The sequence below is a fragment of the Aythya ferina genome (genome assembly GCF_964211825.1).
Source record: "Aythya ferina genome assembly, chromosome: 4".
NCBI classification, from domain to species: Eukaryota; Metazoa; Chordata; class Aves; order Anseriformes; family Anatidae; genus Aythya; species Aythya ferina.
In genome coordinates this window covers 30,137,558-30,164,471 of record NC_140300.1, presented here as the reverse complement: position 1 = coordinate 30,164,471, position 26,914 = coordinate 30,137,558, and the positions used below count along the sequence as shown (strand labels likewise).

The window sequence follows — 26,914 nt, the reverse complement described above, 5'->3', positions numbered from 1 at the left end:
TTTCAAGAAGAAGCAAGCCAAAGACTGTTCTCTGGCTTTCTAATCACAAAGTTACCTGGCCAAAATTCTTTTGAGGTTTTAAAAACATGCAGATCACAGGTAAAGGTGAAGTACCTTCAGAAAGAATGTATGCTGGGTCTGATGGATACGGATTCACCTGAGTTTCAACTGGTTTTGTGCCAGTGATAAAGCAGGAATCCAACCTATTTTTGCCATATCCTCTGGAAATGTTGTTTACTTGGGGCTACTGTGTAGTCAGTCTCTTGATATTCTGTTTTATCTTATGAAGGTTTCATTTTTTTATAGCAATGCTTGTATTTGCAACAGGAAGAAGTACATGCAGACTGGCATATTAGGTCTATCCTTCCTACATGGGCTTAAGTCCCTGTTCCAAATCCAGCAGGACAAAGTCTTAAATCTGATAGATTTAGAGTTTCCAAAATATTCAATAGCTCTCTTGCAATCTTCTTTTCCTCCTGTCTGGTATCTCATTTTCCTCTTCCAACCTAGACAATTCTGTGATACTGATTCTGTGGTATAAAGCCCTTCAAATCCTAACCCTTTTCCTCTCTTGAGAGAAGAAGCAGGCCCTTTCAGCCTTTCGTTCAGCCTTTGCTTATGAAATGGGCAAACAGGTGGGCAAGTTGGTCAAGAATTTGCTTTGCACAGGCATAAATTGGGATGGCAACCCCATGTTGCTGTGACACAAGGACTGCTGGTTCTTCTGCACAAAGTGCCTTTCACTCTGGGAAGTGATCCTGAAGAAAACAAAACAAAACAAAACAACAAACAAACAAACAAACAAATAAAATTAAAGAAGAAAAATAAAAAATAAGCCATGTTATGTTTTCAGATCAGCTAAGCTGATCTGGTTACTCCAGAAGAGCACATACAAAATGCCCTTTGGGTCAGTGCTGCTGTCCATCCAGCCCAGCAGCCCGTGTCCATCAGCAGCAACAGGGAGTTGCCATCCCCACTGTACCATGCCAGGTTCTAGGGAAGTGAGAAGTGTGTCTCTGCATATTCCCTTTAGTGTCTGAATCTGTCTGCCTCCTCCCAGAAGGTCTATACAATATAATTATATACTGTGTAAAGAAATACTCTTCTCACCTATTTTACACTGACCTGCAAGTTTCATCAAGCAACATCGAAGAGTCCTGTGTTCATGTCATCAGTTGTCTATGTCATTTCTTAAATCTTGCTCAAATTCTCCTCAATGTTCTCCTTTCCTAAGTGCAAGACATTTTCAGTCTTTCCCTCTTTTCAAAGAGGCAGGCGTAGCACACTCAGTGCTCTCAGTTCCAGCAGTTGGAGTAGCAAGCTGTTGTTACACCAGGGCAAATGCTTGATATCTGGGTGCCCAAAGTACAGACCCCAAAGTTTTGACAGACAAATAGAGGCCTTCTGATGCAGTCAGGATTTACAGCTCTGGGGCTGATCCAGGCACAGGCAGCGTTCAGGCATCTGAGTGTAAAGCTCTCTTATAGCAAGGAACATAAATTAGGAGCCTTGCCCCACAGCCCAGCAGTCCCCAAAGCCAGAAGAGAGATGGGTGAGCATTTTACCCTACCCTCTTCCCAGAGCTAGGAGTTCCCTATTGCATTCAGTAATGTCACATTACTGAAACAGAGTGACTTAAAGTACCATGGGCTCCAAATTGGCATTTCAGCTCCAGAAATCAGACCAGGATGGCAAAACTGGAGCAAATTGTTTCCAAATAAAGTGAATGAAAATGTAAAATAACAAAGAGATAACAAATAGATATATATTTTTTGTAAAAATCATTTATTAAAATATTGTCAGGAATAATGACATTCTCACAAGCAAATTTTGTCTATATAAGCCACAATTTTTTCCATTTGATGAATAACTTAATAATTAGACATAGAACCAAGTCCTTACACAGTGTAACAGGTCTGTGAACATTTCTTTAAAAATTATTATTAGGAATGGAAAATACAGTAGAAATTAAATAAATTATCATCTTTTTCTATCTTGTGTAGAAACTACTAAATAAATATATTTATAAATACCACAGAAATAACAATAAATAAACACCAAAGCCATTTTCTTACAGATTCTGCAGGCTAGATTTTTTGAAGTCATGAAGTCAGAGCTCACAGTGAAGCCATGGGCTGACTGTGACTAAGGAAACTGCTGTTGACACAACATACTAGAGCACTCCAGGGGAGCAGGAGGATTTACTGGTTTGCTGCTGTAATAGCAAAATAGTAGGGCTTCGTACAAGCAAGCTGTGCTGTAAGTGCATTGCACTTAACTGGCCGTGTTTGACTGAAGTGACTTCCAAGGGATCTTCATTTCCTTGAGCAAGCCACTTCTCCTGTCCAGTGCCTTCGGTTTCAATGGGCAGCGTGTCCCATGGACAGCGCTGACCATTTTGAAAGGCTTTCTTAAATAGATGCAGTTAAATAAATAAATAAATAAATAGACACGGTGATCTATGGTGAAGATAAGAACACCGATGCGGGAGGAGGAAGGTGGCACGCCTCCTGAGGGCGGGATGGGATGGTGCTCTCCTCGGGTGGTTCTCTCAGCGGAGGAGCGGGAGCGGTTCCGAGATTTTCTCTGTCTGTATTTTTCTTACAGAGGTGAATCAGAATTGAGCTGAGCCCTGTTAAGAGATGAGGGAAAAGGGTGGTTTAAAAGGTGGTCCAGAGAACGATTATCATTACTTAGCATTGCATGAACAGTTAAGAAGGAGTGAGTGCTTTGCTTCCAACTCTGTCTGCTGTCACAAGGCACAGAGACAATAAAGGCGATGTTTCAAAAGCAATCACCGGAGTGCCAGTGTTTGCATAGCTGGTGCCCAGCTAGGAAACTTCTGCACCAGGAGTTTCTGCATTCACTTTTATCAAAGAATTCATTAACTTCCAACTGTGGATTATTGACATAGGATACTGCAAGTAAGGGGCAGATGGATTGTATTAAAGCCCCATTTTTCAGGGGATGTTAATTTCCCTGCAGACGGAGTTGCCAGTACGTAACGGTTTAGTAGTGGCATAGCAGCTTGAGCAAGGACCCTGCAGCAGAGCCCACAAAAGAGCTCGTTTCTATAACTAAGCAACAAGTATCCTTGTTCTTTAAATCTGAGTAAGAGCAAATGGAAACTATTCCTATGAAACCCTACAAGTTAGCTTTTTGGGGAGGCTTACAACTTAACTGCCCAAACTGAGAGTGAACGGGACTTACTTGGCCAGAATTGCCTTTACGATCAGCTGTACCCAGGGAGCAGTGGGGTCCAAGCACACCTCTCTGTTGTCCTTCAGAGTAGCTCTGCAAAAAGGGAAGAAAAATAAAGTCAGGAAACTAGTACATGGGTTTGTTTTATGCACAGAGTGTAATACTGCATTTTCAGAGTCTGTGTGCCTGCACTCAGTTGGCTCACACATTCCCATTAATCTTCCTCAATATTTATAGGTACTTGTTTGGAGTTTGTTTGTATTAGTAAAGATTCTCAAACAAGCGCTGAAACCTCCAGTGCAAAGAGGAGTTTCAGCAGTATACAGATTGCAATATCTTATTCCCTCCTCCATGCTGTCCCAAACCCGGTTTGTTTCAGGGGGTCCCTAAATCTGCTTACAGGAACGCATTTTGTCTCTCTGAGATGGTCACAGGACTGTTTTACTGGGAGTTTTGCCTGCCAAATAAACGCAGGATTCAAACTAAATTAGTCCCTTGTGCATTAAGCACTGACCAGTCCTTGCAATTCATGTTCTACCTCCGTAGAACAAATACTCGGTGTGTCCCGTGACATATAAATACCCATCAGCTCAGGAGCATACAGGGCCAGGGAGACTACACAGAAAGTCTGCAGCCACAGCACAGTGCAGAGTGCAGGTACGGAAGAGAGGCTCTTGCAGAGGCACTTACATGATTTCAACGTTCTTGCAGTGGGGGCCGCTCTGCGTCAGCTTCACATCTTGAATAGATTTAGGGTGGATGAACTTCGAGTGAGTGCTTATGCACTGGCACCGGAGCTCGTTTCCCATCCTTACCAGGCTCCTGCCTATAAGCAGAAAAGGAAGATTGCACTTTGAGAGGCAGTCTTATCATCGCTGTATTGACATAAAGCATGGCTGCTCCATCTTAACAACATTCTAGATTAGAGTCCTGCATTTGGCCAAGCTGACTAAATCCTCACAATGTAAAAATCGGTTGCTTATTTTTTTCAGAGGATCCGATACCTGAGCACATTTAAAATTAAGTTAGCGTGGCGCTTCAAAATAAAACCACACATTTTGTTGTTACTTGCACTGACAACACTGTTGATTCCATCATTTCACTATCTGGATTGACAGACTGGCAACTGTCTAGAAGATAGAGCCCTGCATTTTTTCCCTAGCTTGAGGCTCATCTTTGCTGCATGTTTTATTGTTTGTTCTCCATTGCCAGCTGTATACTGCTTGCCTGAGGCAGCAAGGGCAAGAAGTAACAAACATGAGCTGATAAGCCGGAAAATACTGTCCTTCATATGGGAAGGCAGAGGAACATTAAAATACTTTTAAGAAGATCCCATCTCTAGCCAAATGCACTCGAAATACAGAAGCATAGCAAATTTCAGTAATCCTTAAATTTTTTCCCACAAGATGTCAGTAACTCTTCAGTACAAGAGCTACACAGTACATTTCTGACTGAGGAGAAGCGGCTGAAAATATTTCAGAAGAAACCAACTTGCTGAAACAAGCATAAAGCTACCTTTCTGCAAGGACACACGTCTCGGCAGATGCCAAGGCAGTGCTGCAGGCAGGTGGGTCTCGGCAGGGATTCGCTTACCTTGGGACAGAGCCACGGAAATCAGGAGAATAGCCAGGACAACCCCAAGTTTGCCGTTCATGATTAGAGAGGAGTTTTTAGCTTGGCTGTTGAGCTCAGGTTCTGTGGAGCTGTGACCTCTCCTGTCAGAGGATTGCTGATGTCTGATCTGGGCGATCCATCGTGCTTTTATACAGTTTTCTGCCCAACTTGTGTGCTCTGCTAGCTTGTAGATTGCGTTAGAGGAATTTCCCAGATGCAGTAAAAATGAGTCACATGACGAGTGGAGTTGTGAAACTCCTTCCTAGATGACGATGAATTATTCTGCTGCAAATAGTATAATGCATTCGTTTATTAAAATATGTAAATAATATCCCTGCAGTCAGTTTCCTTTTTTTTTTAAATTTATTTATTGTTTCGTAATATAACTTTCTGATGCTTTCAATTACTTTTATGTTATAACTGTATTTTTTTCTTCATGGTAATAACTGTTTCTGTGGAGATGTTTGAGATATTTAATTTCTTCTCTCTCTTGGTGGTGATAACTTCTACTTATCTGATTTTACACAATTGGTATGGAAATCAGATAGTGCTGAAATCAGTGAAAAGCTTTTCCACTGCAGTCAACATTTTAACTCTGCACTATTTTGCTTTTTAATGAATTTTATTTTTTGTTTGTTTGTTTTTTTCTGTTGAAGTGGTATCTTACAAAATAAATTCATCTCCAATACTTTCTGCTTAGTAAAGGAATTGAGGGTGTAGTATTCAAAGCTTCCCAGGGGATGTAGATATTTGATTCTATGCAACCTTGAAAATCATTCCGCAATTTTCTTGTAACACATGTTAATGAATGAGGAAGCTTTGTATGCAAACACAGTGACATGACTTGCCGAACACAATTACTTTTGTTTGCTTTATAAATGTTGGCATTGTTAATAACTCGTTTCTGTTTCAGTTACGGTAATCCCAGGTCTTAACACAGGGAAATAACAATAAATATTACGGTACTGCTGTAGACAAGCTAGTTAAAGAACCTTGTTGCATGAATGCTGAGTATTTATTTACTGTGGCTGGTAGAAATAATAGCCATTTCAATGGAAAACTTGGGCTCAAATGGTGATCTATCACATAAACTAAGATATGTTTTTTAACCCACCTGGCGTGCATGCGATTAGGTGAAGACATTCTGTTCTGATGCTGTAGAAAAGTTTTTCTTTTGACTACAAAGACTTTTGCTGCTTGTCATCTCCAACCTCAAAGCTTCATGTTTCTGTGATCTGAGGATTTATAGAGATATTTCTCCCTAGCTTTGAGGAGTTTGTAAAAACTCAACTTATCTTTAGCATGTAAAGTGTTGTAATTTATTTATAAGAACAATCGAACAGTTTGTTTATAATTCTTATATTTTACTACTTACCATTAGTCATTAACTCCCTTGATAAAGAAACACTGTGATAAAAATTCATCTGTTTCCTATCACTATATCAGCTGGTCCAAGAAAAGATAAAGCAAAGTTTGACTCTCCTACCACTTTCTGAGTACTGAGTCAACAAAAGATACCACTTCTGGCTCCAAATGGTGTTTCCAAATGGTGTTTCTCCTTGACCATATGTCTGGCTTACAGAGCTTTCCTGAAAAATACCTGTAGTTCTCTTACGGCATGGAAAAGGAGGAGATTTTAACAGATATTGAAGCTTGTTTTTTGTTTATGTTTCATTTAAATTAACAGTGTGGTTTAACCGGGATCACATTGTAGATGTCAAACTTCTAGCCAGCTTACTTTGAACAAGGTTTGGCTGATTCTTTTCTTTTGGGATCTCTTTCTGTATTTCTGTCTCTCTACATGTACATGCATACACACAGAGGGTAATTAAAATCTGATTAAGGATCCCACTTTTCTTTGTAACTGTTTACAGCTTTATTATCTAATTGTGGCATGTGCTGAAGTGTCATTAATATTTGAGGCAAAAAAGAAAAAAAAGAAAAATCCCCTTTGAGTCCCCTAGTATTATCACTGACTTCTTGCCCTCCTTAGCACTAGACTAAGCTATTTCCTGAGTGTGGCAGTAACAGAACCGCAAAAAATCCCCAGGACAAAAGTGAAGCCAAGAGCCTGCTCCACCTATATGATTAACCCTGCCCCTGAGCTAAGAGTAAGTATCAGTTTAAAAGAGCAGGATATTTGTAATGAAATACAAGTCCACTATGTTTTCTGAGAGCTAAAGCATCGCCTCTACCTACACTTTTTCTCCGATATGACACAGTTTCACCAGGACCATGTAAGGAGCGGCATAAAAAAGTTGAGACATGAAATCAAGCCCAAAGGCTAGGCACTCCTAACCTGTGTTCCTGGGAGTGCCACGCTTCACTCAAGTTCTCCCTAGATCCCTTCAACACTTTGCCCAGTATCTGATCCCAGCCCCTGCCTGTGGGAACTCCAAGCCCATTATCTGATTTTGGCAGCATGTGTTTTCCCGCTACGATCCAGATGACTTGTGCAAATGGAATTGCCTTCCCTTTTGAAGGGTAACGTCATTAATGGAGCTGATACTGCCCCGAGCAGAGACCTTCCATGCTTAACCATGTTAAAAGCATGCTGCTTTAACAAAGAAAGCAAAAGTTATGCAATAATCCAGTTGCTGAAAGACTGCTGAAAAGGGAAGCAAATACTTCCCTTGCTTGTGCTTTAAGGCAGGGTATAGGATGTGTTCTCCGTGCTACAGGATGGAAGACACTATTTCTTCTTTTTCATGACTCACTGCATTGTGTAATGAAAACACAATTCAAAAGGGATTTTTTTAGGATCTTGGCTGGCATCATTTAGAGTCTTTGTATGTAGCAAGAGACACCCAAACACAAGGGACATGGTGGAGGGGATTCAGGCATATTCTGGTGACCAAGACCATCATGAGGGGTGGGAGAGAGGTAGGCTCCAGTACTGTTGCTGATTTGAGTTGCCAAGTCCCAGGTGAATGCTTTAACCTCTGCATTCATGAAGTTACTGTCTCCAATAAAACTAGGAACCTGTCTTTTCTAGACAAATTCAAAACTCTCACTTGAAAAGTTGTAAATGCCAGACCGCAAAGGCACAGGACCCAAAGGTTTCCCTGGAATTGAGCTCAGCCAACGCAAGGTGAGCTCTACCAACTACTGTTTCCTGTGTGCCCTCTCTACCAGCCTACTCCCTTTTTCCTCACAAGAGAAAAAATCCCAGACTCTTCTGAAGTCACCTCCTTTTTCCTGCCAATGGCTTAGCATTTGCTTGTCATTCCACTTCAGCTGTGGAGCGCAGAAGGGACTAATACTGGGGGTTGGGTAATAATCATTTCTGCTGCTGAAAAACTGGGCACGTTGTGCAAACTCTTGTGGAAGTTAACAGTGAGGCAACATGTCAGGAACAGATATGTAGAGAGCTGACTGTCTGCTGAGCATCTGTTTTTTGACTTGTTGTGTGAGGAAGTGATGGCAAGGAAAGAATAAGAGCTTAGGTCAACTGTGGTTTTTGTTTTTTTTTTTTTTGTTGTTAGCTTTTTTTCCACTTAGGTGTCTAAGTATAGATGATTATGTACCCAGATCACCACAAGCATTGGACTTTCCTAAATCCCTCTGAAATCATAAAATAGCAGGACAGCTTTTTAATTGATTTGCCTTTTAGTTTGTACATTTAGAAATACAATAGTACAAGTATATATTTAAGTGTCTGTTACAGCTCTGCTTGCAAACAGTCAATTCTTTATTGTAGTTGTCATTTAAAAGATTGTTGTGGGCTAAATGCAATATTTCATTTGATCCAATTCAATATGAAGTCACTGACTACTAAATATCTAGTAATACTAGTAAATGATACATTAGTGTCATAATATTAACACACAATATTAACCAATCTTCATATTAAAATATATATTTGATCTACTTGATATTAACAGAAGAGATTATAAGTCCTACTAGAGAATTCATAGGGACGAGCAGCTAAAGTTTTAACTGCTAGATGAAGGCTACATTTATTCCTTTAGTTGCATTTCCCTTTTGTGACTGTGGCAGGAAGCATTTTCTTCCTGTCCAGCAGACTGTGGAAGTAAGATATGGAAGCAATGGGAAGAAACATATGAGATGTTTGAGGAAGTTGTCCTGGGAATTTCTGATCAAATTAGAAGTGGTTAGTAGACCATTTACATCGTGCATTCACCTCTGGTTCTTCAAAGGTCACTTGCTGTTAATTTACTGGCTGCTTAAGCTACAGCCAGTGTAGCTTTGCAGATGTCAGCATGAATGTTTCCTGGCAGTGTGGTCGGAGCAGCCCACTTTAGCCTGAGCCTCACCAAACAGCTTGCAGACAGGTCAGAGTGCTGGGCTTCGTCACGCTCTAGCCACACAGCCCTTTGTCCTCCATCTTGCTGCATCTGTCAGCATCTTCCGATCTATAAGTGGAAACTAGAGCACAATAAATATCACTTCAGAAATAACAGGTAATTTAGTATCACTAATTTTAGCTTCTTCCTTCCAAAAGCCATTAGTTCATAGTCATTAGGCTACCCTGAGGCTGACAGCAGCTTAGAAGTGCTCGTGAGACATCACAAAGCATCTCATAGAACATAGTTTGGTTGCTAGTTTTCTGGCAGCAGCAGCGAATCCATGCCTATCCATTCCTTGCCAGGAGTGCTGCAACACCCAGTCAGATATCTTTCAGATAAGTCACTTCTAAAGACACTTCATTTCATTAGTCAGTCACATTTTAATCAGTCTTCCTCCTTTCAGTGAATGGCATCTCTCAGACACCCAAATCTCCTCTTAAAAAAATCATTTTAAAGATACACTGCCAAGAAACTGTTTTCTGTACACACAGAAAGTGAAATCAGCTTTGGCCCATGTACTACACATTACAAAGCTGTTTTAAGGCTCTCTGCCTCTTTCTCAAGGATGGTTTTTTGATGGAGAAATAGGTATGGATTCACTTCTGTCACATTCACCCAGGGGTAGCTCACTTTTGAAAGGAAAAAAAAAATAAAATCACCTTGCTTGCTTCCTCAGTAGCAGGCATTCAGTCATCTTGGTTGCACTGCTTTAAACCTTTCCCATCTTCTTGAAGATGGGAGACCAGAGGTGCAGCATGAGGGTAAATTTACACAGTGGCAACACACATTTCAGTAGTTACTCCTTTATTCATACTGTAGTAGCTCCTAACATTATATTTGTGTTGGTTGATGCTTTTTAAAAAATATATATATATATTATTATTATTATTTACTTTGGTTCTTAGGTTCTATTCACTGCTAAGCCCTGACCTGCCATTCCTATCACGCAGCTTCATATAATCCCGTGATCTCCCTCATATGCTAATATCCAGCCAAGAACACCTCATTTTTATAGGAGCTTGGGCATTTTCCCTTTTGGTGTGAACCATTTTTGCTACATCCTGCAGTTAACTTCATCTGGTAGTTTATTGCCTACTCTATGAGTCTCCTTATGTCTTTCAGTAGTTCTTCATAGTTGATCTTGGTCTTTCCTATCCTTCAATTAGTGGCATGAGAATACCACAGCTCACTTCCCAGACCACTTGTGGCTATGCAAACCCAAACAGAACCCCATACAAGCTGGTGTAGGAGTCTCCAAGCCATGTCCCTTCATCACAAAAAAATGACCTTCCAAATTTTGTCCTTCATTTCTGTGTAACCATCTGTTAACTACCCCATCCAAGACTTCTTAGCCCTGATGTCTTATCTCTAATGCTTGTTGAGGGCTGTGAAACCCTTTTAGGAAGACAGTTGGACTAGACCTAGGGGAACTTCCATATCTGTAAGCTACTTGTCATCTTCCAAGAACTCAAAGAAATGCATGAAAGACAATTTCCTTCAACAAAACCTTGTAGACTTGTCCTTAGTATGTTTATTCATGTTTTATTTATATGTTTACCCATTTTATCCTTTATACTTCTACTTTCAGTAGGGCCATGTAAAGCTAACTCATTTCCTCTTGATCATTCTTGTCCCTACAACACTGAAAAACTTGTTAAGCTTGAATTGCTCTATCTATTGCAGATAAAGTTTTAGAAACACAGCAAATGAAATAAGTGGAATTAGCAACAGTCTCAGAAAAAACATAGTAACATAAAAGGAATTCTGTTGTGACATTCTGTGATTCTTTTGAAAAACTCATTCATTTCATTTTGCATCCTTAAAAAATTTCATGACATCTTTTTTTGACTTCTTTTATACTGATGAATCTATATTGTCCCTGTAATTAGAGGAAGTATGAAGTGAACTGAATGATTCATTTAAAAAAAAAAATAAATTACCAGCTACAAAGAAAGCAACTGGTAAGAATTCATGCTCATTTTTACAAGTAAATAATGAGCAATTTTTACTGCAAAAACCAATTGAAATATGTGCAAATTGTGTTTACACAAGTACTGCTCCAATAGAATCTACTCCCATGTGTGTGTCCAAACTGAGTGAAATAGCGACCTGCCTGTCCCCAATTATACCCGGAAGAGGTAGTTAACTTAAAAATGCCACCTGTAGATCTATATTCCCAAAAGAGGAAATTAATCTTTGATTTTTATAAGTGTCAGAACACTAGAATTGAGGCATCTTTTAACAGACATTTAGGTGCATCATAAAGACAGTCTTTTGGCTGGCTTCATGCACAGGGACTATATCAGAGCTACAGGAAGCTATTTTAATCCCATCACTGATCCTCAGTCATTTAAAAATTTTTATTTTGAGACAATTGTTGGAAAGAATTAACAGTGCCTGAAGAGGACAAGTATGTTTCATTCCAAGAGATTTAAGTCTGCTTTTTTAAAGTAGCTTTTAACCGAAGCTGTTCTAGTAAAGAAAACAACTTAGTTGGCTCAAATCACCTTTGTGGTAAGCCAGACCCAGGGAGCAGTGGCTTCCAGACATGCTCATCATCACCTTTCAGCATTGCTCTGCCAAGAAAGGAACAATGCAGTTCAGGCAACGGGGATCTCCCCGGCTCTCCCAAAATGATTAAATTTATCTTGGCTATTTGGCAATGAACTGTCCAGAGGACTTGGTACAAACTTCTGTTTGTTAAAGTTCTTGGATATTTTCCAACTAGTAGTCGGAGAACAACGGAAAAATAGTTTTCCTATACTTTTTCTATACTAAAGTCTTTTTTTTTTTTTTTTTTAAATAATGAATTATGTCTGTATAGAAGCTTATGATGCAGGTTTGTTTTTTTTTAAAGCATTAGCAAGATTTTTTTTTTTTTAATTGGGTTTCTCATCTCTATCTGGTCATACTTTAACATCTTTCAGGAACTTCTTCACCTTGGCAAAGTGTTCATCTATCTATTTTAATGAAATTAAATTTCACTTCAGTTATCAATTACTGGTGAGGAGGACACACAATACTGCAGAGAGGGTACAATCACTCATAGACTATTTTCTGTTGAAATTGTAATGAAAACCATATAACCTGAAAGTCCCCTTCTGCTCATGTGTATGCATTGATTCAATTAATGCAAATAGTTTTTGATGTCAATTTATAGGAAGCTCATCATGTCTTTGACTTGGTACTCGTGTGTATTTTTCAATTTAAATTCCATGCAAAACAAAGTGCTCAGTAAGCAATTTTCAGCATAATGAACAAGATGGGCCATTTCCAACTTTTGCCACGTGCAGACCAGATTAGTGGAAGTGCTTCAAATTCCCGTCAACAGGATCAAGACTTTGTCTTTTATTCTTCATCATCAGAACTGTTAATCATGCCATGAATGTGTTATGGTGATCTAATTTTCTCCTCTGATATTGGTCTTTGTTAGAATATTAGCATAAAGAAACTCTTACAATGTTTTCTGACGTGGCTTATACCACTGTTTGGAAATTAGTTCATTACTTTCCATAGAAAACCTTTTACGTTGCATTTACCATCTAGGAGGCTTTGCAGGGGATGTAAAATTCCACTCCAAGTAAGTAAGTAGGGTACGAAACACCAAGTCACTTCCTCCTGTAGAAAGCAGGGTGCTGTGGTGCAAAGCTACTTATATGATTTCTACCTTTTTGCAGTGAGGTCCTCTTCAGCTTAGTTTCACATGCTGAATTGCCTTGGGAGGGATGAAATTGGAATGAGTGCTCATGCACGAGCACTGGAAGCCATTTTCCTCTGTTTTTACCAGGGCCTTACCGGTAAATATGTAAGTAAATAAAAACTATATCTACTTAAATGAACCATCTCATTCGTTGATCTTATGAAGTAAACAGTACTGTTTCCCCATCAGCCCTGTTCATGTCATATATTGGCATGCTGATTTGCTAAGGACTTTCAGATAACAATTTACCTGTGTCTACACAACAGCAGCAGTGCCACTTCAGAGCTGTTGGGAGGCAGATTCATTTAACGCTGATCATACACCTCTCTAAAACTTATGTTTTCATAGGTGCAGAATCTGGCCAGGCGCAAATGCACTAAGTTACAGCACTTGAACAAACTAGATGAACATCATTAAGTATGCCCACATATTCTTTACTACTTTCTGCCATGATCATCTACCCATTGTTTGTTCTCTGCTCCAGAATGCATTAATCTTAGGTCAAGGAAACACCTTGCCAACCAAGAATAAAAACACATATAGGAGAAAGTTGTGCAGAAAAGACATGCATGGGCATGTTTAGAAAAAAGATCCTGTCTTAATCACACATGGCTTAAAATCTAGGGTTTGACATACTGAAAACATGACATACAAATAGCTAGTTTCCTGGCAGAGGCACATTCTACCCCAGCACCTATGCAGATACAAATGATAGTTTTTGCTGCTGAAAGAATATTTATTATTTATTATCCATTACTACTCACAAGTTTTCTTCTCAAAAAGTTTTCTTCTTTTCTTGCTGCTCTTCTATTTCCTGTCTGACGCGCAGAAAAGACCCCACAATTATAGGGTTGTAAAGCAGGTATACTTTATTGCGGTGTACCAGGCACACTGGGAATAGCTTCCCTCAAAAAGTGTGTGCCTGCCCGGTCATCTCTCACAACTTTATACATGAATACTGTTACATATTACGTGAGCTCTAATACATATTCAATATTTTCTCGAAAAGGCAGACCTCTTCCAAGTACTCATTTCCATACTCCCTGCCCTTAGCTTCTCCCAGTTGCGCCTGCGCAGTGTAGCCTGGTGGTCATGGGCAGGGGTCTTTCAGGATGAAGGCAATGAGGAAGAGGAGGTTAAACTTTTTACCTTTCTGGACTTTGACCTGCTGCTGGACAGTATTTAGAAGTTTTTTTGTTTATCTTTGCCTTGTTTCCTGCCAACAAGTTGTTCATCCTTCCCTAATGAGTTATTCTTCCTTCCCTCATCCGTTGGCCTTGAGCGATATCTTCTTTTTTACATCTGCTTCTCATAAGGTTCTCATCTACATCCCTACAACTACGATATTTTTAGGTTCTCATCCACATCCCTGATAATTAGGGTATTTTACCATATATGTAGCTAAATAGTAATTCGGATAAGTTTTAGCATCTTCCCCGTCTCAGTCAGGCTTTTTGGAAAGGTATGCTCCCACCAGCCTAAGTGGTTAACACATGCTGTGGGTTCTGTACATGCATATTTCCTAATACCCAAAAGCATCGTGAAATAAATCCAGATTTCTGTGCCAGTAGCACTTCAGAATTTGATAACTTACTTCTGCTGCTGTGCATTAATTATTTTTGTTACATTTTGATTATTATCTACGTCATTCTGTTTGCACTTTGTGAAATATGAGTTTTAATTAGCAAGATTGTGCTTGCATTTGGATATCCCTGCCCCCCCTCCCCAACCCAAAATAAGGTGGCTTCTGACCCTCTCTGCACCTAGGATTTCTGTAGAGCTCTCTGCATTGAGTTTAAATGCCTTGCACAAGAGCTTGCACCCAACATAGTTGAGATTTCATCCCAAATGTTGTGAATTATCTCTTGATACAGCTCTAATATAGTTATTTAGCCAGTGTATTACAAAGGCAAGACATAACTAGCTCCTGTTGTTATGTGAAAGGCTTTCAGCTGGGCTAAAGAGATTTAGACACTTTGTTCTGGACTGAAAAGCTTCTCCGTGCATTGAGCAGGAAAAGATGAGCAGCTTAAAATGACTGAAGAATTATCACCTAAGGCACTTAAGCTCTTATGAAAATGTCATTTGTTCTGAGTATGAAAGAAAGATTTATCTGACACTAAGAGTTGTAATAACAACTGATTCAAATAAGCACTTAGCAAATCACCTGTTTTTCTAACACCACATAGCTAGTATAATAATATGTGTTTAAAGGAGGAAAAACACATCAGAAGTGAAATCTCTTGCGTATTGACTGCGTATTGTTTGCTTACTGGGATACTGATACGCTTTTTTTGGGGGGGGCGGGGGGGTGGGAAGAGCAAGGAGGAAATGGCGGTCTAGAGGAAAATAACCAGATAAAAACTGATCTGATAAAATATATAATCTATCTGAAGTAAATTTTTCATTATTTTTTTTAAATTAATAAACAACTTGGGTTTTGGAAAAGAAGGCACGGACTACATGAAAGACCTAATACTGTGTGGAGAGCAGGTTACAGTTTATCCTGGACATACATGATGCCTAGCTTTTGCTCACTGAGGAGCAGAACAACACTTGGGATATATTAGCTCAGACTGTTAACTAGTTCACATGAACCTAGCTCAGGTATGTTGACATGTGCTGCTCTGATTGTAGTGGGATGTATCACATCGCTTAGCCTGCTCTATTTATGAAGTGTGCTTGTAAATATCCCCAGCTATTTATAACGTAGTGATGAGGAGAGAATCAGTTCAGCTAGACCTGATGGTCAAACGAATACCAGGCTGGCAAAGCATACTCTGCATTCTGGAGTTGGTATGTAAAGCTGTTTGATTTCTGGAGTCCCACATCACAACAGCAAAATGTAGACCAGTTAACTAACTCTGGTTTTGATGACTCCATGGGAGTAAAGAACGGGCTGGAAAAAGGATTGTTCCCAGACCAGGTCTGACGATTGGCATGGCCATCTGGAGGGAGCATCAGTCACTTGCTATATCACTCAACTTCTTACCAAGGTCAATGTGATCAGTTTAAAATAACTTTAAAAATATATTGTATCTTGACAACATAACCTTTTACTTACCTCCTGTGGTTATTATTTCTTCTCCCTTTATGTAGTGGTCAGTTATAGAAATTGTGATCAGCCAGAGAAAAGGCATTCTTGATAGAATTATTCTCTAAACTCCTAGACTAGAATGATGACTTAAGACAGGGAACAGCAGTGGACACCTGCTCCTTAGAGTTCAGGAAAAAAAAGGGACACCAAGGTAGAATACACAACAGCCAGGGCTTATCTCACACCACTTGAGCAAGACGAGCAGAATCCACCCAAAGATGACATCCAAACTCAATGAGGAATTAAGCTCACCAGCCATGTTCCTGGTTATGAGACAGGTCCAAGATCAGGTCCACAAGTCAATCCACAGGTCAGGAACAGGATGTGCTCGAGAGGCTGCCATAGAGGTCCATGGTGGCAATGCAGACACAAGACCAAGTCAAGAGGCCTCAAGTCATCATCTGGATCAGTAGGGTCCATGGTTAGGACCAAACACAACAATAACTCAGCTGAAGAGCAACGCTTGTGCAATACAACTAGGAAAAAAGGCAAATAACCCATGCTAAGCTTAAATGAGGCTCCTGGGGCTATGGGCAGGTGAATGGTTAGAGGCCCCATGTGAGGCTGATTGAGGCCACTAGGGTTTAACAGTGCCCGCTGGGCTCTTACAATTCCCAGTTCAAAGGTATCTCACTTGATCTGATGGTAGCTGATTACAGACACTGAGATAGCCTTGTACTGTAAAGTCATTTTAATTCACAGTCCTGATAACCAGTTTACCCTGATAACATGCTAACAAGATGTCTATGTGCCATCTGTATCTGAAGAAGACCTGAACATTCAGATGTTTAGCAAAAGCCCAGCATATGTTTTAGGTGGACTCAGGCTGTACTAACCAGAGGAAAAACATAAGTGAAATTTAGTAGGATGGAAGGTGGCTGAGCATTATGCACACACTAGATTTTGTTAACAATACAGTTCTGTGTCCTAACCGCTTACTGGCTTGAAATTAACGCTGCATATTATGTTCCTAAGAAAGGTATCTTGTGATCACTCGCTGAACAGAAATTCAATATTTTATCGTTTCTAGTCAGCCTCTGACTCAGTTTTCAACTATGGATAAAGGAGAGATATGGTTAAGCTTCTATGTAGATAGCCTGCCCGGGCTCCCAGGTGTAAGCCATTGCTGACATTTTGGACAGCACTGATGAGAAGAGACGTTCCTTGGCCATGACTCAGCTCAGTTGCTGGTAACTTGACTGGAATTTGACTGATGATAGAGCTTGTGCGCTTACTGTAAATATTTGTGGAACAGTAAAATGGGTGCCAAACCTTTAGGATACATGCATGCTATTATGGGTGTGCATATAAAGTCTTTCTTCTGCACTGCTGCCACTTTTTGGCTAGTATTTCAGACATTCTTGCCTCCAAATTGGAGATCTGAAGGAAACCAGCTTGTAAAGATCCTTCAGAAGCCAGGAGTCTTACTGTTGTAAGATGAGTCTGAACAAAACCTGGTCCCATGAGAAATTTTCTCCTCTTTACATCCTGAGAATGAAGTCTAGCAGTCTTTGTAGTGCATGGGGACAGGAGCAGAGATAGGGATGGAGGCAAAGCGTGGTTGGGATAGTTGCACAAGAGCTTGCTCAAGCAGCAACAGAAATTCCCTTTTTATCTCCTTGCACCATGAGCAAACATACACTGTTTGTGCAGAACATGGAGTGGCTCCTTGTTGGAAATGACCCGAGAAAAATCAAAATCAAAACATTTGCTCAACTTTCCCACTTTCTCAAGTGCTCACTGCTGGTATTCCAGCCATTTCTGTCTAAATCACTGTGTCACAGAAAGATGTGGCTGCCCAACTGGAGCACGTTCCTCAGGCTTGCTCCTGATATAGTTCTCCCTCCTCACTGGAATTTGGGAGGGTGCTCACAGACTTCCTTAAAGTTTATCAGGTATCCCTGATAACTGTAGGTTAATGAGAAACCTTGTTTTGTGCCAGATCTGCAGCTGACATGCTGTCTGAGCACCACCACTGCTGTGACCCTGGAATTTCTTTGACTCATCACTGTTTGTTCTTTAGTTTCTCTCTGTGGTTTTTAGCACCCAGACCTCTGAAAACACAAAGAGGAAGAAAGTCGATGGCTTTAATATTTCTTCCTACTGGAAATCATCTGAGCTCACTGGAAGCAAGCATTTGCTGTTTTAATCAGCTGTCACCACAACTCAACTCCCACTCACTCTTGTAAGACCCCTTTAAGTGATACACAGTGAAAGTAGACGCATCCTCTTTTTCAGTTCTGTATTTAAATAAGGAAATTAATAATACACCATACTGAAATAAAAACATTTCAACAAGCATTTATTAGGTACATAAATTTCCGTATTTCCATAAAAAAATAAATAATGAAAGCATGAAGACCAACTACATTCTCATGCCAAAATATAAATTAAATAATTACTTATAGAAACAATATTAAAAGTCTAACATAATTCAAATAAATAAATAAAGTGCTTTTTTTCTAACTGAAAGGTGTCTTTAAAATAGATGCTTATAGCTTCACAGCACTAATTCACAATAAATAATACCTTGAAAATGATGGCACAAAAAATGGTGCCTCAGAATTATAGCTTTTTAATTTTGAAGCCCTCCCGCCCCCCCCCCCCTTTCTGGTCAGCAGCCCACTGCGAGTGGCAGTGACCTAGGCACAGTTGCTGCTCCCTGTCAGTGCATTCCTGGAGAAAAGGAGCTGTTGGTCAGCTCCTAAAGGATTAGCGAAAAGTGAAAATTTCCTTTAGAGAAGGCTCTGATGAGAGTCAACTGCACTGATCCAGCTGTGGCTAGCAAAAATGACTCCAGAATCACCTCCATCACTTTTCACAAGCAGTTTTTTTCTGTCTGCTTTTTCTGGTTTCAGTGGTTCCTCTCCTGTCTGAGACCTCTTTAAAAGACTTAGAGTACTTAGAGTACTATTGTCAACTAACTACGCAATCAGGGAATCCCTACTCTCTAGATGCTGATAAAAATGTGAACGTAGGAGGCAGGAGGAAATGAGCTGCCAGAAGCTGGGTGGTGACATCTCCCATTTTTGCCTTCCTGGAGGAGGTAAGACAGTTTTGTTCTTTGCTTTAGGACAAGTTGTCAGGCCTGGTGTTTGCCCTAGAAAGAAATAAAATGGAAAAGGAGAAAATTAAACGTAGTCCATGGAACGAGTATCATAGAATCACACAATGATAGAATGGTTTGGGTTGGAAGGGACCTTAAGGACCATCTAATTCCAACCCCCCTGCCATGGGCAGGGACACCTCCCACCAGACCAGGTACCCCTTGCTGGAATCACATGAAGTCAGCCACTAAGGGTTTGTGCTTCTGTGTCCCTTAAAAACTGTTAAATAGGATGCAAAGGGACACTGGTCTGTAGTCACCTTTTCACAAGTATTCAGTAACTCCATGGGCTCCCATATTTTGATGCTTCACCTTTTGGGAATGATTTTTGCCCACTTATCTAAATATCTAATTTTTCATTAGTTCTGAAAATGTATTGGTGCTTTGTACTACTGCAAGCAAAAGAAAACCAGTCAGTTAATGCATGAATTTCTAGAGGACTGAGCTCTTGAGCTTGGTTTTTCAATATGCTTGTGCCTTACGAGAGACGTAGCTAATATCTGCGTGGGTGGCATGTCACCGCAAGGAACTGAACCTAACACCATACTTAAACCACAAAGCCATCACAATATTTGTCCCAGTTAGTGAACTGAAATAGTAGCAACTGGCTGAGGAGATAGAGTTTTTGAACTATTTATGCAGTGAATGTTTGCTGGCTTATTTAAAATACTGCTTTTCAATTAACTGTGGTCATTGAGAACAAATGACTCACTTGTCCAAAATTGCCTTGATAATCAGCTTCACCCAGGGAGCAGTGGGGTCCAGGCACACTTCTCTGCCGTCTTTCAGAGTAGCTCTGCAAACAGAGAAAAAAGGAAGGGGAAAGGTCTATTTAGTGAATTCCAAGGCAATTTCTCTTTCCTCTTGTAACATCAGAGTTTTCTAGATATACACTGACATGATCTTCTTTAAACCATATCATTTGAGGCTGTAATCTAATCTATAGATTAATCTAACCTAACTGGTTCTTATCATCTCACATCTCCTTATTTGAATGCATCAAATTATTTCATGGACGCACTGTTTTCAAAATTGCTTCTTTTTTCACATTGCCCCATTTGTATTTATGATGTTGTTTAACTGAGGAGCTGAATCTTTCCATCTTGGTTTAGAAACCGAACTGGATAGTCCATAGGAATTTTGTCACAGAAATTTCTGGAATTGTGACTGCATTACATGACTTCTGTGCTAATGGTGTTTTTTTCATTGACTTCAGTAGAGGTACGATCATATTTTTGCCCTAGCCATTAAAATTTATATTTTGATAATTTGCTCAATACAGCTCAATGGCTTTAATTCTCTTTTCTTATGCTGGTGAAATTCTGAGGTTTAGAAATGTATTTGTTTGTTTGATGGCTGCAGGTTTAAGTTAAAATACTGCAAGGAGTGTTTATGAAGCAGAGATTTGCAGAACTAAGATGCAACAGATGACACACAGTAGAACATTCGTAGGAGCATCACGCATTGCTCTCTTGGATTCTGAGTAGCCACACCTGCTGGCTTGTTACATCTTTCAGATAACCCTTACATCACCCTTAATGTAAAATCTGTTTCCTTCTTGTTAAGTAACAGGGAGGATTTTGCATAAACACTTACATGACTTCGACATTCTTGCAGTGAGGCCCGCTGGGGGTGAGGTTCACGTTCTGGATAAATTTGGGGTGGATGAACTTGGAGTGGGTCTCTATGCACTGGCACCGGAGTTCAATCCCTGAACGGGCCAGGGCCATACCTGTAAGACAAGAAGAAAAAAAGAGGTATTGTATGGACTGTTTCACTATTTATGCAGGAAACACAACATATTCTTTTTGCTTAGAGTATTAGAAATAATTCTTCTCTTTAGGAGCCTGAGGACTTGAAAAATTTGCTTTCACCTGTTCTTTTAAGCTGCTTAAGCCTTTAGCTATCCAAAAACTGCTGTTACAGCAACCAGTGGTATAAGGAAATGGAAAATAATAATGACTGAGCCCCGGCAGTTCTAACACTGGGCTTTTATTTGGCTTATCTCTGCACCTGGCCACATCAGATTATACGTGGAATTACACCTTGTATCTGAGAACATGATCTAGCTCTACAGAGTTATTCGCTGCATTTTTAAGACGCAAAATATCTCCCTTACCAGCATTCACACTAGCAATTACTTATGAGAATGTTGGGAAGGATTTCTTTACCTTCGGTTCCGATCACTGAGATCAGGAGAAGAGCCATGCCAGCAGCCACAACCTTGCCCGTCATGATGAGAGAGTTTCTTCCTGGTGTCACCGGCGTCTGGTCGTGCAGTGAGGTGAGGAGAGCTCCTATAGCCCTGAGGGTGGCCAATGTCTGTACTCTGGTACCTGCCCTGGTTATATACTGCCCTGGCCCCCCCCGCATCCTCCAGTGTCATGCATGGGTCATACCCATGGAAACTCCTGAACCTGTAAGATTCTGTTGTAGAATGAGTCACGGTGGCACGGGTAAACCCCCTTCCCTCAATGACCACAAATTGCGTTTCATCAACAGAAAATTCTTTGCTAATTAAAACAAGATAAAACATAGAATATGTACAAAATAGCCCTTTACTTAGCTTTCTGTAATCAGTATATTTTGTGTAATACTCATTTTCTTGTGATTGTTTTCTTCTGTACCTGCATACTTTTGCTGTTATTATTGTGTTACTTGTTGTGACTTTCCCTTCTAGAGGAGGACATTTGATCTCTGACTTTGCACCTATGTTTCTATAGGCTTTGTGTATGTATGTTTTAAATACTGTCATTATTTGAAGAAATGATGGAACCAGAAACTACTGTTTTTTAGAAATGCTGGGTACTAGAACTGGATTTTAACTCCTACTGATACGCAATTGCATTTAAAAAAAAATATTTTCTGAGATTACTTATGGTACTTTTGAATACATTAATACCTAGCATCACTGAAATAAGCAACAAAATACAGAATGACTTTGGAGTGCTACTGAGAATGTTGAATTTTGAATTTAGGCAGAGGAAAATTCCAAAAGCTGCTGTGGGATTCTGGTTCTGGCATTAATTGAGGTATTTTTGTAAATTCTAATTTGGTTCTGCAAAGAAAAGAGTTCTCCTATTATGATAAAACTAAAGAAAAACTGGTAATGAGATCGAGGATCTCATATCAACTGGTAATGATAAGAGGATTATTCAGATAAAGTCAGATATGTACAACCATTTTTATTAACAATAGAAAATGACACTTAAATACAAGCATGAGATTTTTGTTGTTTAAAGGATTAAGAAATCTTTTTATTGTTTTTCTGTCAGTTAATAGAGACAATCCAAAGAACGAAACATAGGACCAAATATGAATGAATATGTTTCTTGTTCTCTGACTCATCATGAAGGACACAGATTTAAGTATGCCAGGTTTAATTCCACTTAATATTACCATAAGTATCAGTGTCTGTAGTTGTAGAAAGCTATATAAATAGAGGATGGGTTCTGATTAATAGCTAAATAAGATGTGTAGACATGGAATTAAGCACATGTTTTTCCCGTAAGCTTTTATCTTGCAGTGAACGTAGCTGGATCAGGTAATGTGAGCATCTAAGCACTTAATAACAGCCTTTCTTTGTGAAACCAGAAGTCTGCCTGATGAGTATCCTCTCTTCAACTGTGGCTATCAGCAGATGTCTGGGAACACATAAGAAAAGGTCAGGTGTGTTTGAGACTTATCCCTTTTACTGTCCCATGTTGTTTCTGGTTTCATTTGATGCCTCCTGCTACTTTTATGGAAAAACAGGTGTTTGGAATTGATCCTTATTGCTCGTTTCCATCTTGTTCTTAATTCTATAGACCTCTATCACATCTCCTCCAGATGATTTCGATACAAATTGTCCTGTTGGGTTGCTTATTCCCATATCTGGACTTTTTCACCCCCCAACACACTATTTCCATGAGCAGCAAACAGTCTACAGAAATGTAAACTCAGGTATCAATGGAAATTCTTCTGGCCTATACACAGGGAGAACATGGAAGTAAGAATGACATTGCCTGTGGCGTGCAGACCTTGTCCAAAGAAACCCAAGAAACTATTCTTTGTCTTAATTTCATTAAAGTTTTTCATTAACTCAGAGATAAATTTATTGCTTCTGTACTGCGTATGGAATGAGAGTGATATCCTTTGTGCTCTTTGTGTAAAGCTGACTGCCTGTTATGTTTTAAGGAAACAGCATTTCTGCTTTCTTGATTTAGATAGACAATTTGTGGCTATTGTACCTCATTACTAGTCAAACACAAGGAAAGGGCTTAGATGCCTTACATCTGAAGCAATGACTACAGGGCAACAAGTTTGATATGAAGCAATGAGAGCAACTGAGCAGAGAGTTCTGGAGCCTGTGTTTTGATTTGCAGTTTAAAAATCAGAGACAGAAAAGCAAGAAGTAGTGAGTGGAGACTCACCCTTCAAAAACCCACAACCAACAAATGTAAAATTTCTTTTGTGGTTACAGAGAGAAGTCAGAAAAGATGAACCATAAATGAAAACATCACATGTTTTATCGTAAACTTCCATGATTTGGGTGAAAGAGAGGAGTTGCTGTTTCAATTGTTTTACAACCTTCTATTCTGCGAGATGGGAGGCAGGTAATGACATGAACTAAAAGCTACTGAATTTTCAAAGCATACAGTCTCTGACTAAAAATAAAACTTCCCAAGCCTTAAATATGACTATCATAAACAACATATGGCAGCCTCCAGCTGCAGAACCGTTTTCGTTATCATAAGTTTTATTATTTATTGGTGATAAGGTTTCTGAGAAATGATGGACTTGTCAGCAATATGACACCCCTGAATGCTGGTTAGAGACTAATCTAACATCCTGAATCTGACTTTTGACATTGATGTGTGGTACAGAAGTCCCTGCTCAAGTCACATAGCAAACTGGCACACGTTAGAGTACTTTTAATCAATTTGTAGGTGCTACTGCAGGCCTAGAATTAGCTAATTCTGCTAGTGGAGGCTTTCTCATCCGTTTTGCTATGACACAGCAAAAGGCAGGAAAGCACTTGAGTGAAAAAAATGGAGTTTCTCAGATTTTTTTCTGTGTGCTTCTCCCCAGCTTACCCCGACTGGTGAGTGACCTGGAACTTTACATTTCCTTATGCTCCTGTGAGCAACGGGGGATTTTTTCCCCCTGGGGTTCCTGCAGCACTGCTTTGACTTCATCTCCCCCAGTGATTCCTCACCAGTGTCTTTACAAATCCTGCCTCTAGGTCTGAAATTTTAGATCCAAACATTTAAAAGATCATTTAGAAACAGCTGAATAGCTGAGTCAGTGAATGTGATAACTTCTGTTCTTCCTTAAAACAATATTAGGTTCAGCAAGAAAACGTAGCCCTGCTTGAGCTGTAGATTTCCTTCAGGGAAATTCTTCCCTGTGTTTTCGTGTATTTCTGTGACCCTGTATGCAAAACCAATGCATACTTTTGATCCGCAAAGGGAAAATGTGTCTTCTTCTTTGCATCTTTGTCTGGCAGTCCGCATCTTTTGTGTCACCTGTAGTTTCTTTGGGCTGTAAGACAGTCTCTGCTGTGAACTTTACCTGGGGCAACTTGACTGACTTGAGAGGGGCAAAACAGAGAATTTACTTATAGTTACCTATACCATAGGGATGTATTTTCCCCTTACCCATGTCTTAATTTGGTAGTGACAAAAATAAACAAACAACATGAAGAAGATCTTAAGTTTTCCAGCTGTCCCACTGAATGATTTTCATATGAAAAATGTGAACTAAAGGCAATCAAGAGATACATGTTTAGTACCTATCTTCCCGATAAGCTTCAGCAGTGTCTGGATCAGCCCTCTGCCAAAATATTCTTTCTCTTTTGTTTAGGTAATATGCGATTCTGAAAGATTAACACATTTGGATGAGTCCTCCTCAGAAAAGGCTTACTGAAATTTGTGTGGCTGTCTGTGCCCCTCTTCCTGAAGCTGCTTATGCTTGATATTTAAGACCATTAACACAAAGAGAAATCACATTCATTTGTTTCTAGAAGCACTGGGCATGGAGTGAAGTGCATTTCCTAAATCAGTCTTCATCTGGGCATGTGTCACAAAGGTCACTGTGCGAGTGATTTAACAAATGAGCATCAATGCATGAAGTTGCACTAAGCATTGAGAACAGGTATGAGAGCCCAAGCTCTGCTGTCCCACAGCACCACTTCCTCACCACCCAGGAGGCGACCATCCCTGTTCCTGGATTTTCCATGCAGTCTGGTGATTCTTGCTGCAGAGAAGTACAGTTGCAACACCTATGTTGGTGAATGGTTTTTTCCACATATGCTGATGATGAAAGCTTTACTTTGATGGCACGAGAAGAGCTTTCGAGTTTTGTCGCAAGAGAACCTGGCACGTGGATCTCCTTGCAGTACAAGCAAGTGCTCTAGCAATAGATACCTATCTAACGCATCTAAACCCATCACTGTCACTTCTTGCTCTGCAAATAAAAATCATCTTCTTCGCTCTGTCTCTTCCTCTCCTGAAGTTTCTGCTAGCTGGCTTAGTTCCCCTTTTTGCTCATCTTACTAGCTCTTCTGGATCCTAGTCCAATGCATTTTTTACTCCACCCTTGCAGCTTGGCTTCAAAAATTCATTGGTGACAATGTCGAGCATTACTTCAGCAAAGTCCCTGAGCCTCAGTCAGAGCTTTTATTGTTGACTCAGAACTTTATTCACAGTTCTCAGTAGTCCAAAGGAATCCAAAATTGCAGTCCTTCCTTTCTGTGCCCTATGACCTATTCACAATACAATCAAAAGCCATTAAAGTGTCAGTTTTGATGGAAAATATTTGTCTTTGTATATTCCTGGGGCTTCCCCGTGTATGTAGTAACTGCATAGGAAATGAAGTCATCTCCAGAAAGGGAAGTAGTATTGAAAATAAAAAAAAAAAAGTAAAAAATAAAAAAATGGATAGGATGCTGCCTGAAGAGTGATCAAGGTATTCATGCTACTCACAACTATTTTTTCAAAACAAAAGTGATCGCCGTGCTTTAGTTACATTACTAAAAAATAAACATTTCTGTAGCATTACTCAGGGGCTTTCCAGAATTTCAGTCAGTATCATCATATGTTGTCTTTCCTATTAAATAAATACCTTTTTCATTAAACATCTTAACTGAAAACCAATCACAATACATGAACCAAAGTGTTTTTCAAACAAATATTTTAATGAGTGTGTCAAAGCCAAAACTTCCAGGCTAAGCAGAAGCAGTAGTTAAGAGTAAAGAAAGGGATCACAAAATATGTGTACCACTTGCTCTTGTTCTCACACAAATTCACTCACTTCCTGGCCTCCCTTTTGAAAGTTTCTATCACCTGTGCTATTGGCAAAACTAGGTATCTGCTTTCTAGGCAGCCCAGATCTACCTGAGGGAGGAGAATGAAATGATGGTAGTTTTCCTGAAGTTATTTTCAAGCCTACTGCCAGTTAAAATTGCAAAGCAAAGCAGAATCAACAACCTCGTCCTAACTGGGTATTGCAATTCTAACCATCTGCCTACTGGTGTAAATCAGGAATAAGTGAAAATCAACGGAGTCACGCTTCTGTATCAGATCAGACTACAAAAAGAACAAGGTCCTGAGCTCAGATGCAGTAGGATGATGTGAAGCGTGACAGCTACCAGGAGACAGAAGAGGGTGCGTTGGCCTCACATTCCTGTGTGAATCACCATGGCATTTTTTCTTTCCAAAGTTTCAGCTGCATGGAGGAAAAATCAGTTTGAACAAGAGAGACAGAGCTTACGTATATTCTTCCTGCCTGCACCAGAGTGAGGGGTGAAAACAGAGGAATGTGGAGAGGAAGGGAACTGCAGTCTGCATTTTATCCATGAGGGCCCATCCCCACTGCATGGGAAGCTAGCCAGCTCCTCGTGGGAC

At 39.9% G+C, this 26,914-nt stretch overlaps 2 protein-coding genes and 2 long non-coding RNA genes across 5 annotated transcripts; 1 reads left to right on the top strand and 3 right to left on the bottom strand.

The window, feature by feature from the left end:
* Positions 1-1,766: 1,766 nt before the first annotated feature.
* On the bottom strand, positions 1,767-5,048 carry LOC311436364 (interleukin-8). The gene is made up of 4 exons (XM_084518472.1): positions 4,795-5,048; positions 3,892-4,027; positions 3,211-3,294; positions 1,767-2,632 (listed from the first exon to the last, which is right to left on the bottom strand). Exons 1-4 carry the CDS (start codon positions 4,853-4,855, stop codon positions 2,602-2,604), a joined length of 312 nt encoding a protein of 103 aa, XP_084374598.1. The 5' UTR covers positions 4,856-5,048; the 3' UTR covers positions 1,767-2,601.
* Positions 4,048-25,823, top strand: LOC311436367. Its single transcript, XR_014692778.1, has 3 exons — positions 4,048-4,768; positions 23,491-23,623; positions 24,873-25,823. It is a non-coding gene; the product is annotated as an uncharacterized lncRNA (long non-coding RNA).
* LOC311436365 lies at positions 8,406-13,823 on the bottom strand. The gene is made up of 3 exons (XR_014692776.1): positions 13,586-13,823; positions 12,793-12,915; positions 8,406-9,204 (listed from the first exon to the last, which is right to left on the bottom strand). It is a non-coding gene; the product is annotated as an uncharacterized lncRNA (long non-coding RNA).
* LOC311436363 (interleukin-8-like) lies at positions 18,208-21,346 on the bottom strand (the record flags this gene model as incomplete). Of its 2 annotated transcripts, XM_084518470.1 has the most annotated exons (4): positions 21,200-21,346; positions 20,625-20,760; positions 19,741-19,824; positions 18,208-19,022 (listed from the first exon to the last, which is right to left on the bottom strand). In XM_084518470.1, the coding sequence occupies exons 1-4, from the start codon at positions 21,261-21,263 to the stop codon at positions 18,992-18,994; spliced, it is 315 nt and encodes a 104-aa protein (XP_084374596.1). In that variant the 5' UTR covers positions 21,264-21,346. The 2 variants fall into 2 exon arrangements, with proteins under 2 accessions (XP_084374596.1, XP_084374597.1); XM_084518471.1 differs by lacking the exon at positions 18,208-19,022 and having other exon boundaries at positions 19,737-19,824.
* Positions 25,824-26,914: the final 1,091 nt, after the last annotated feature.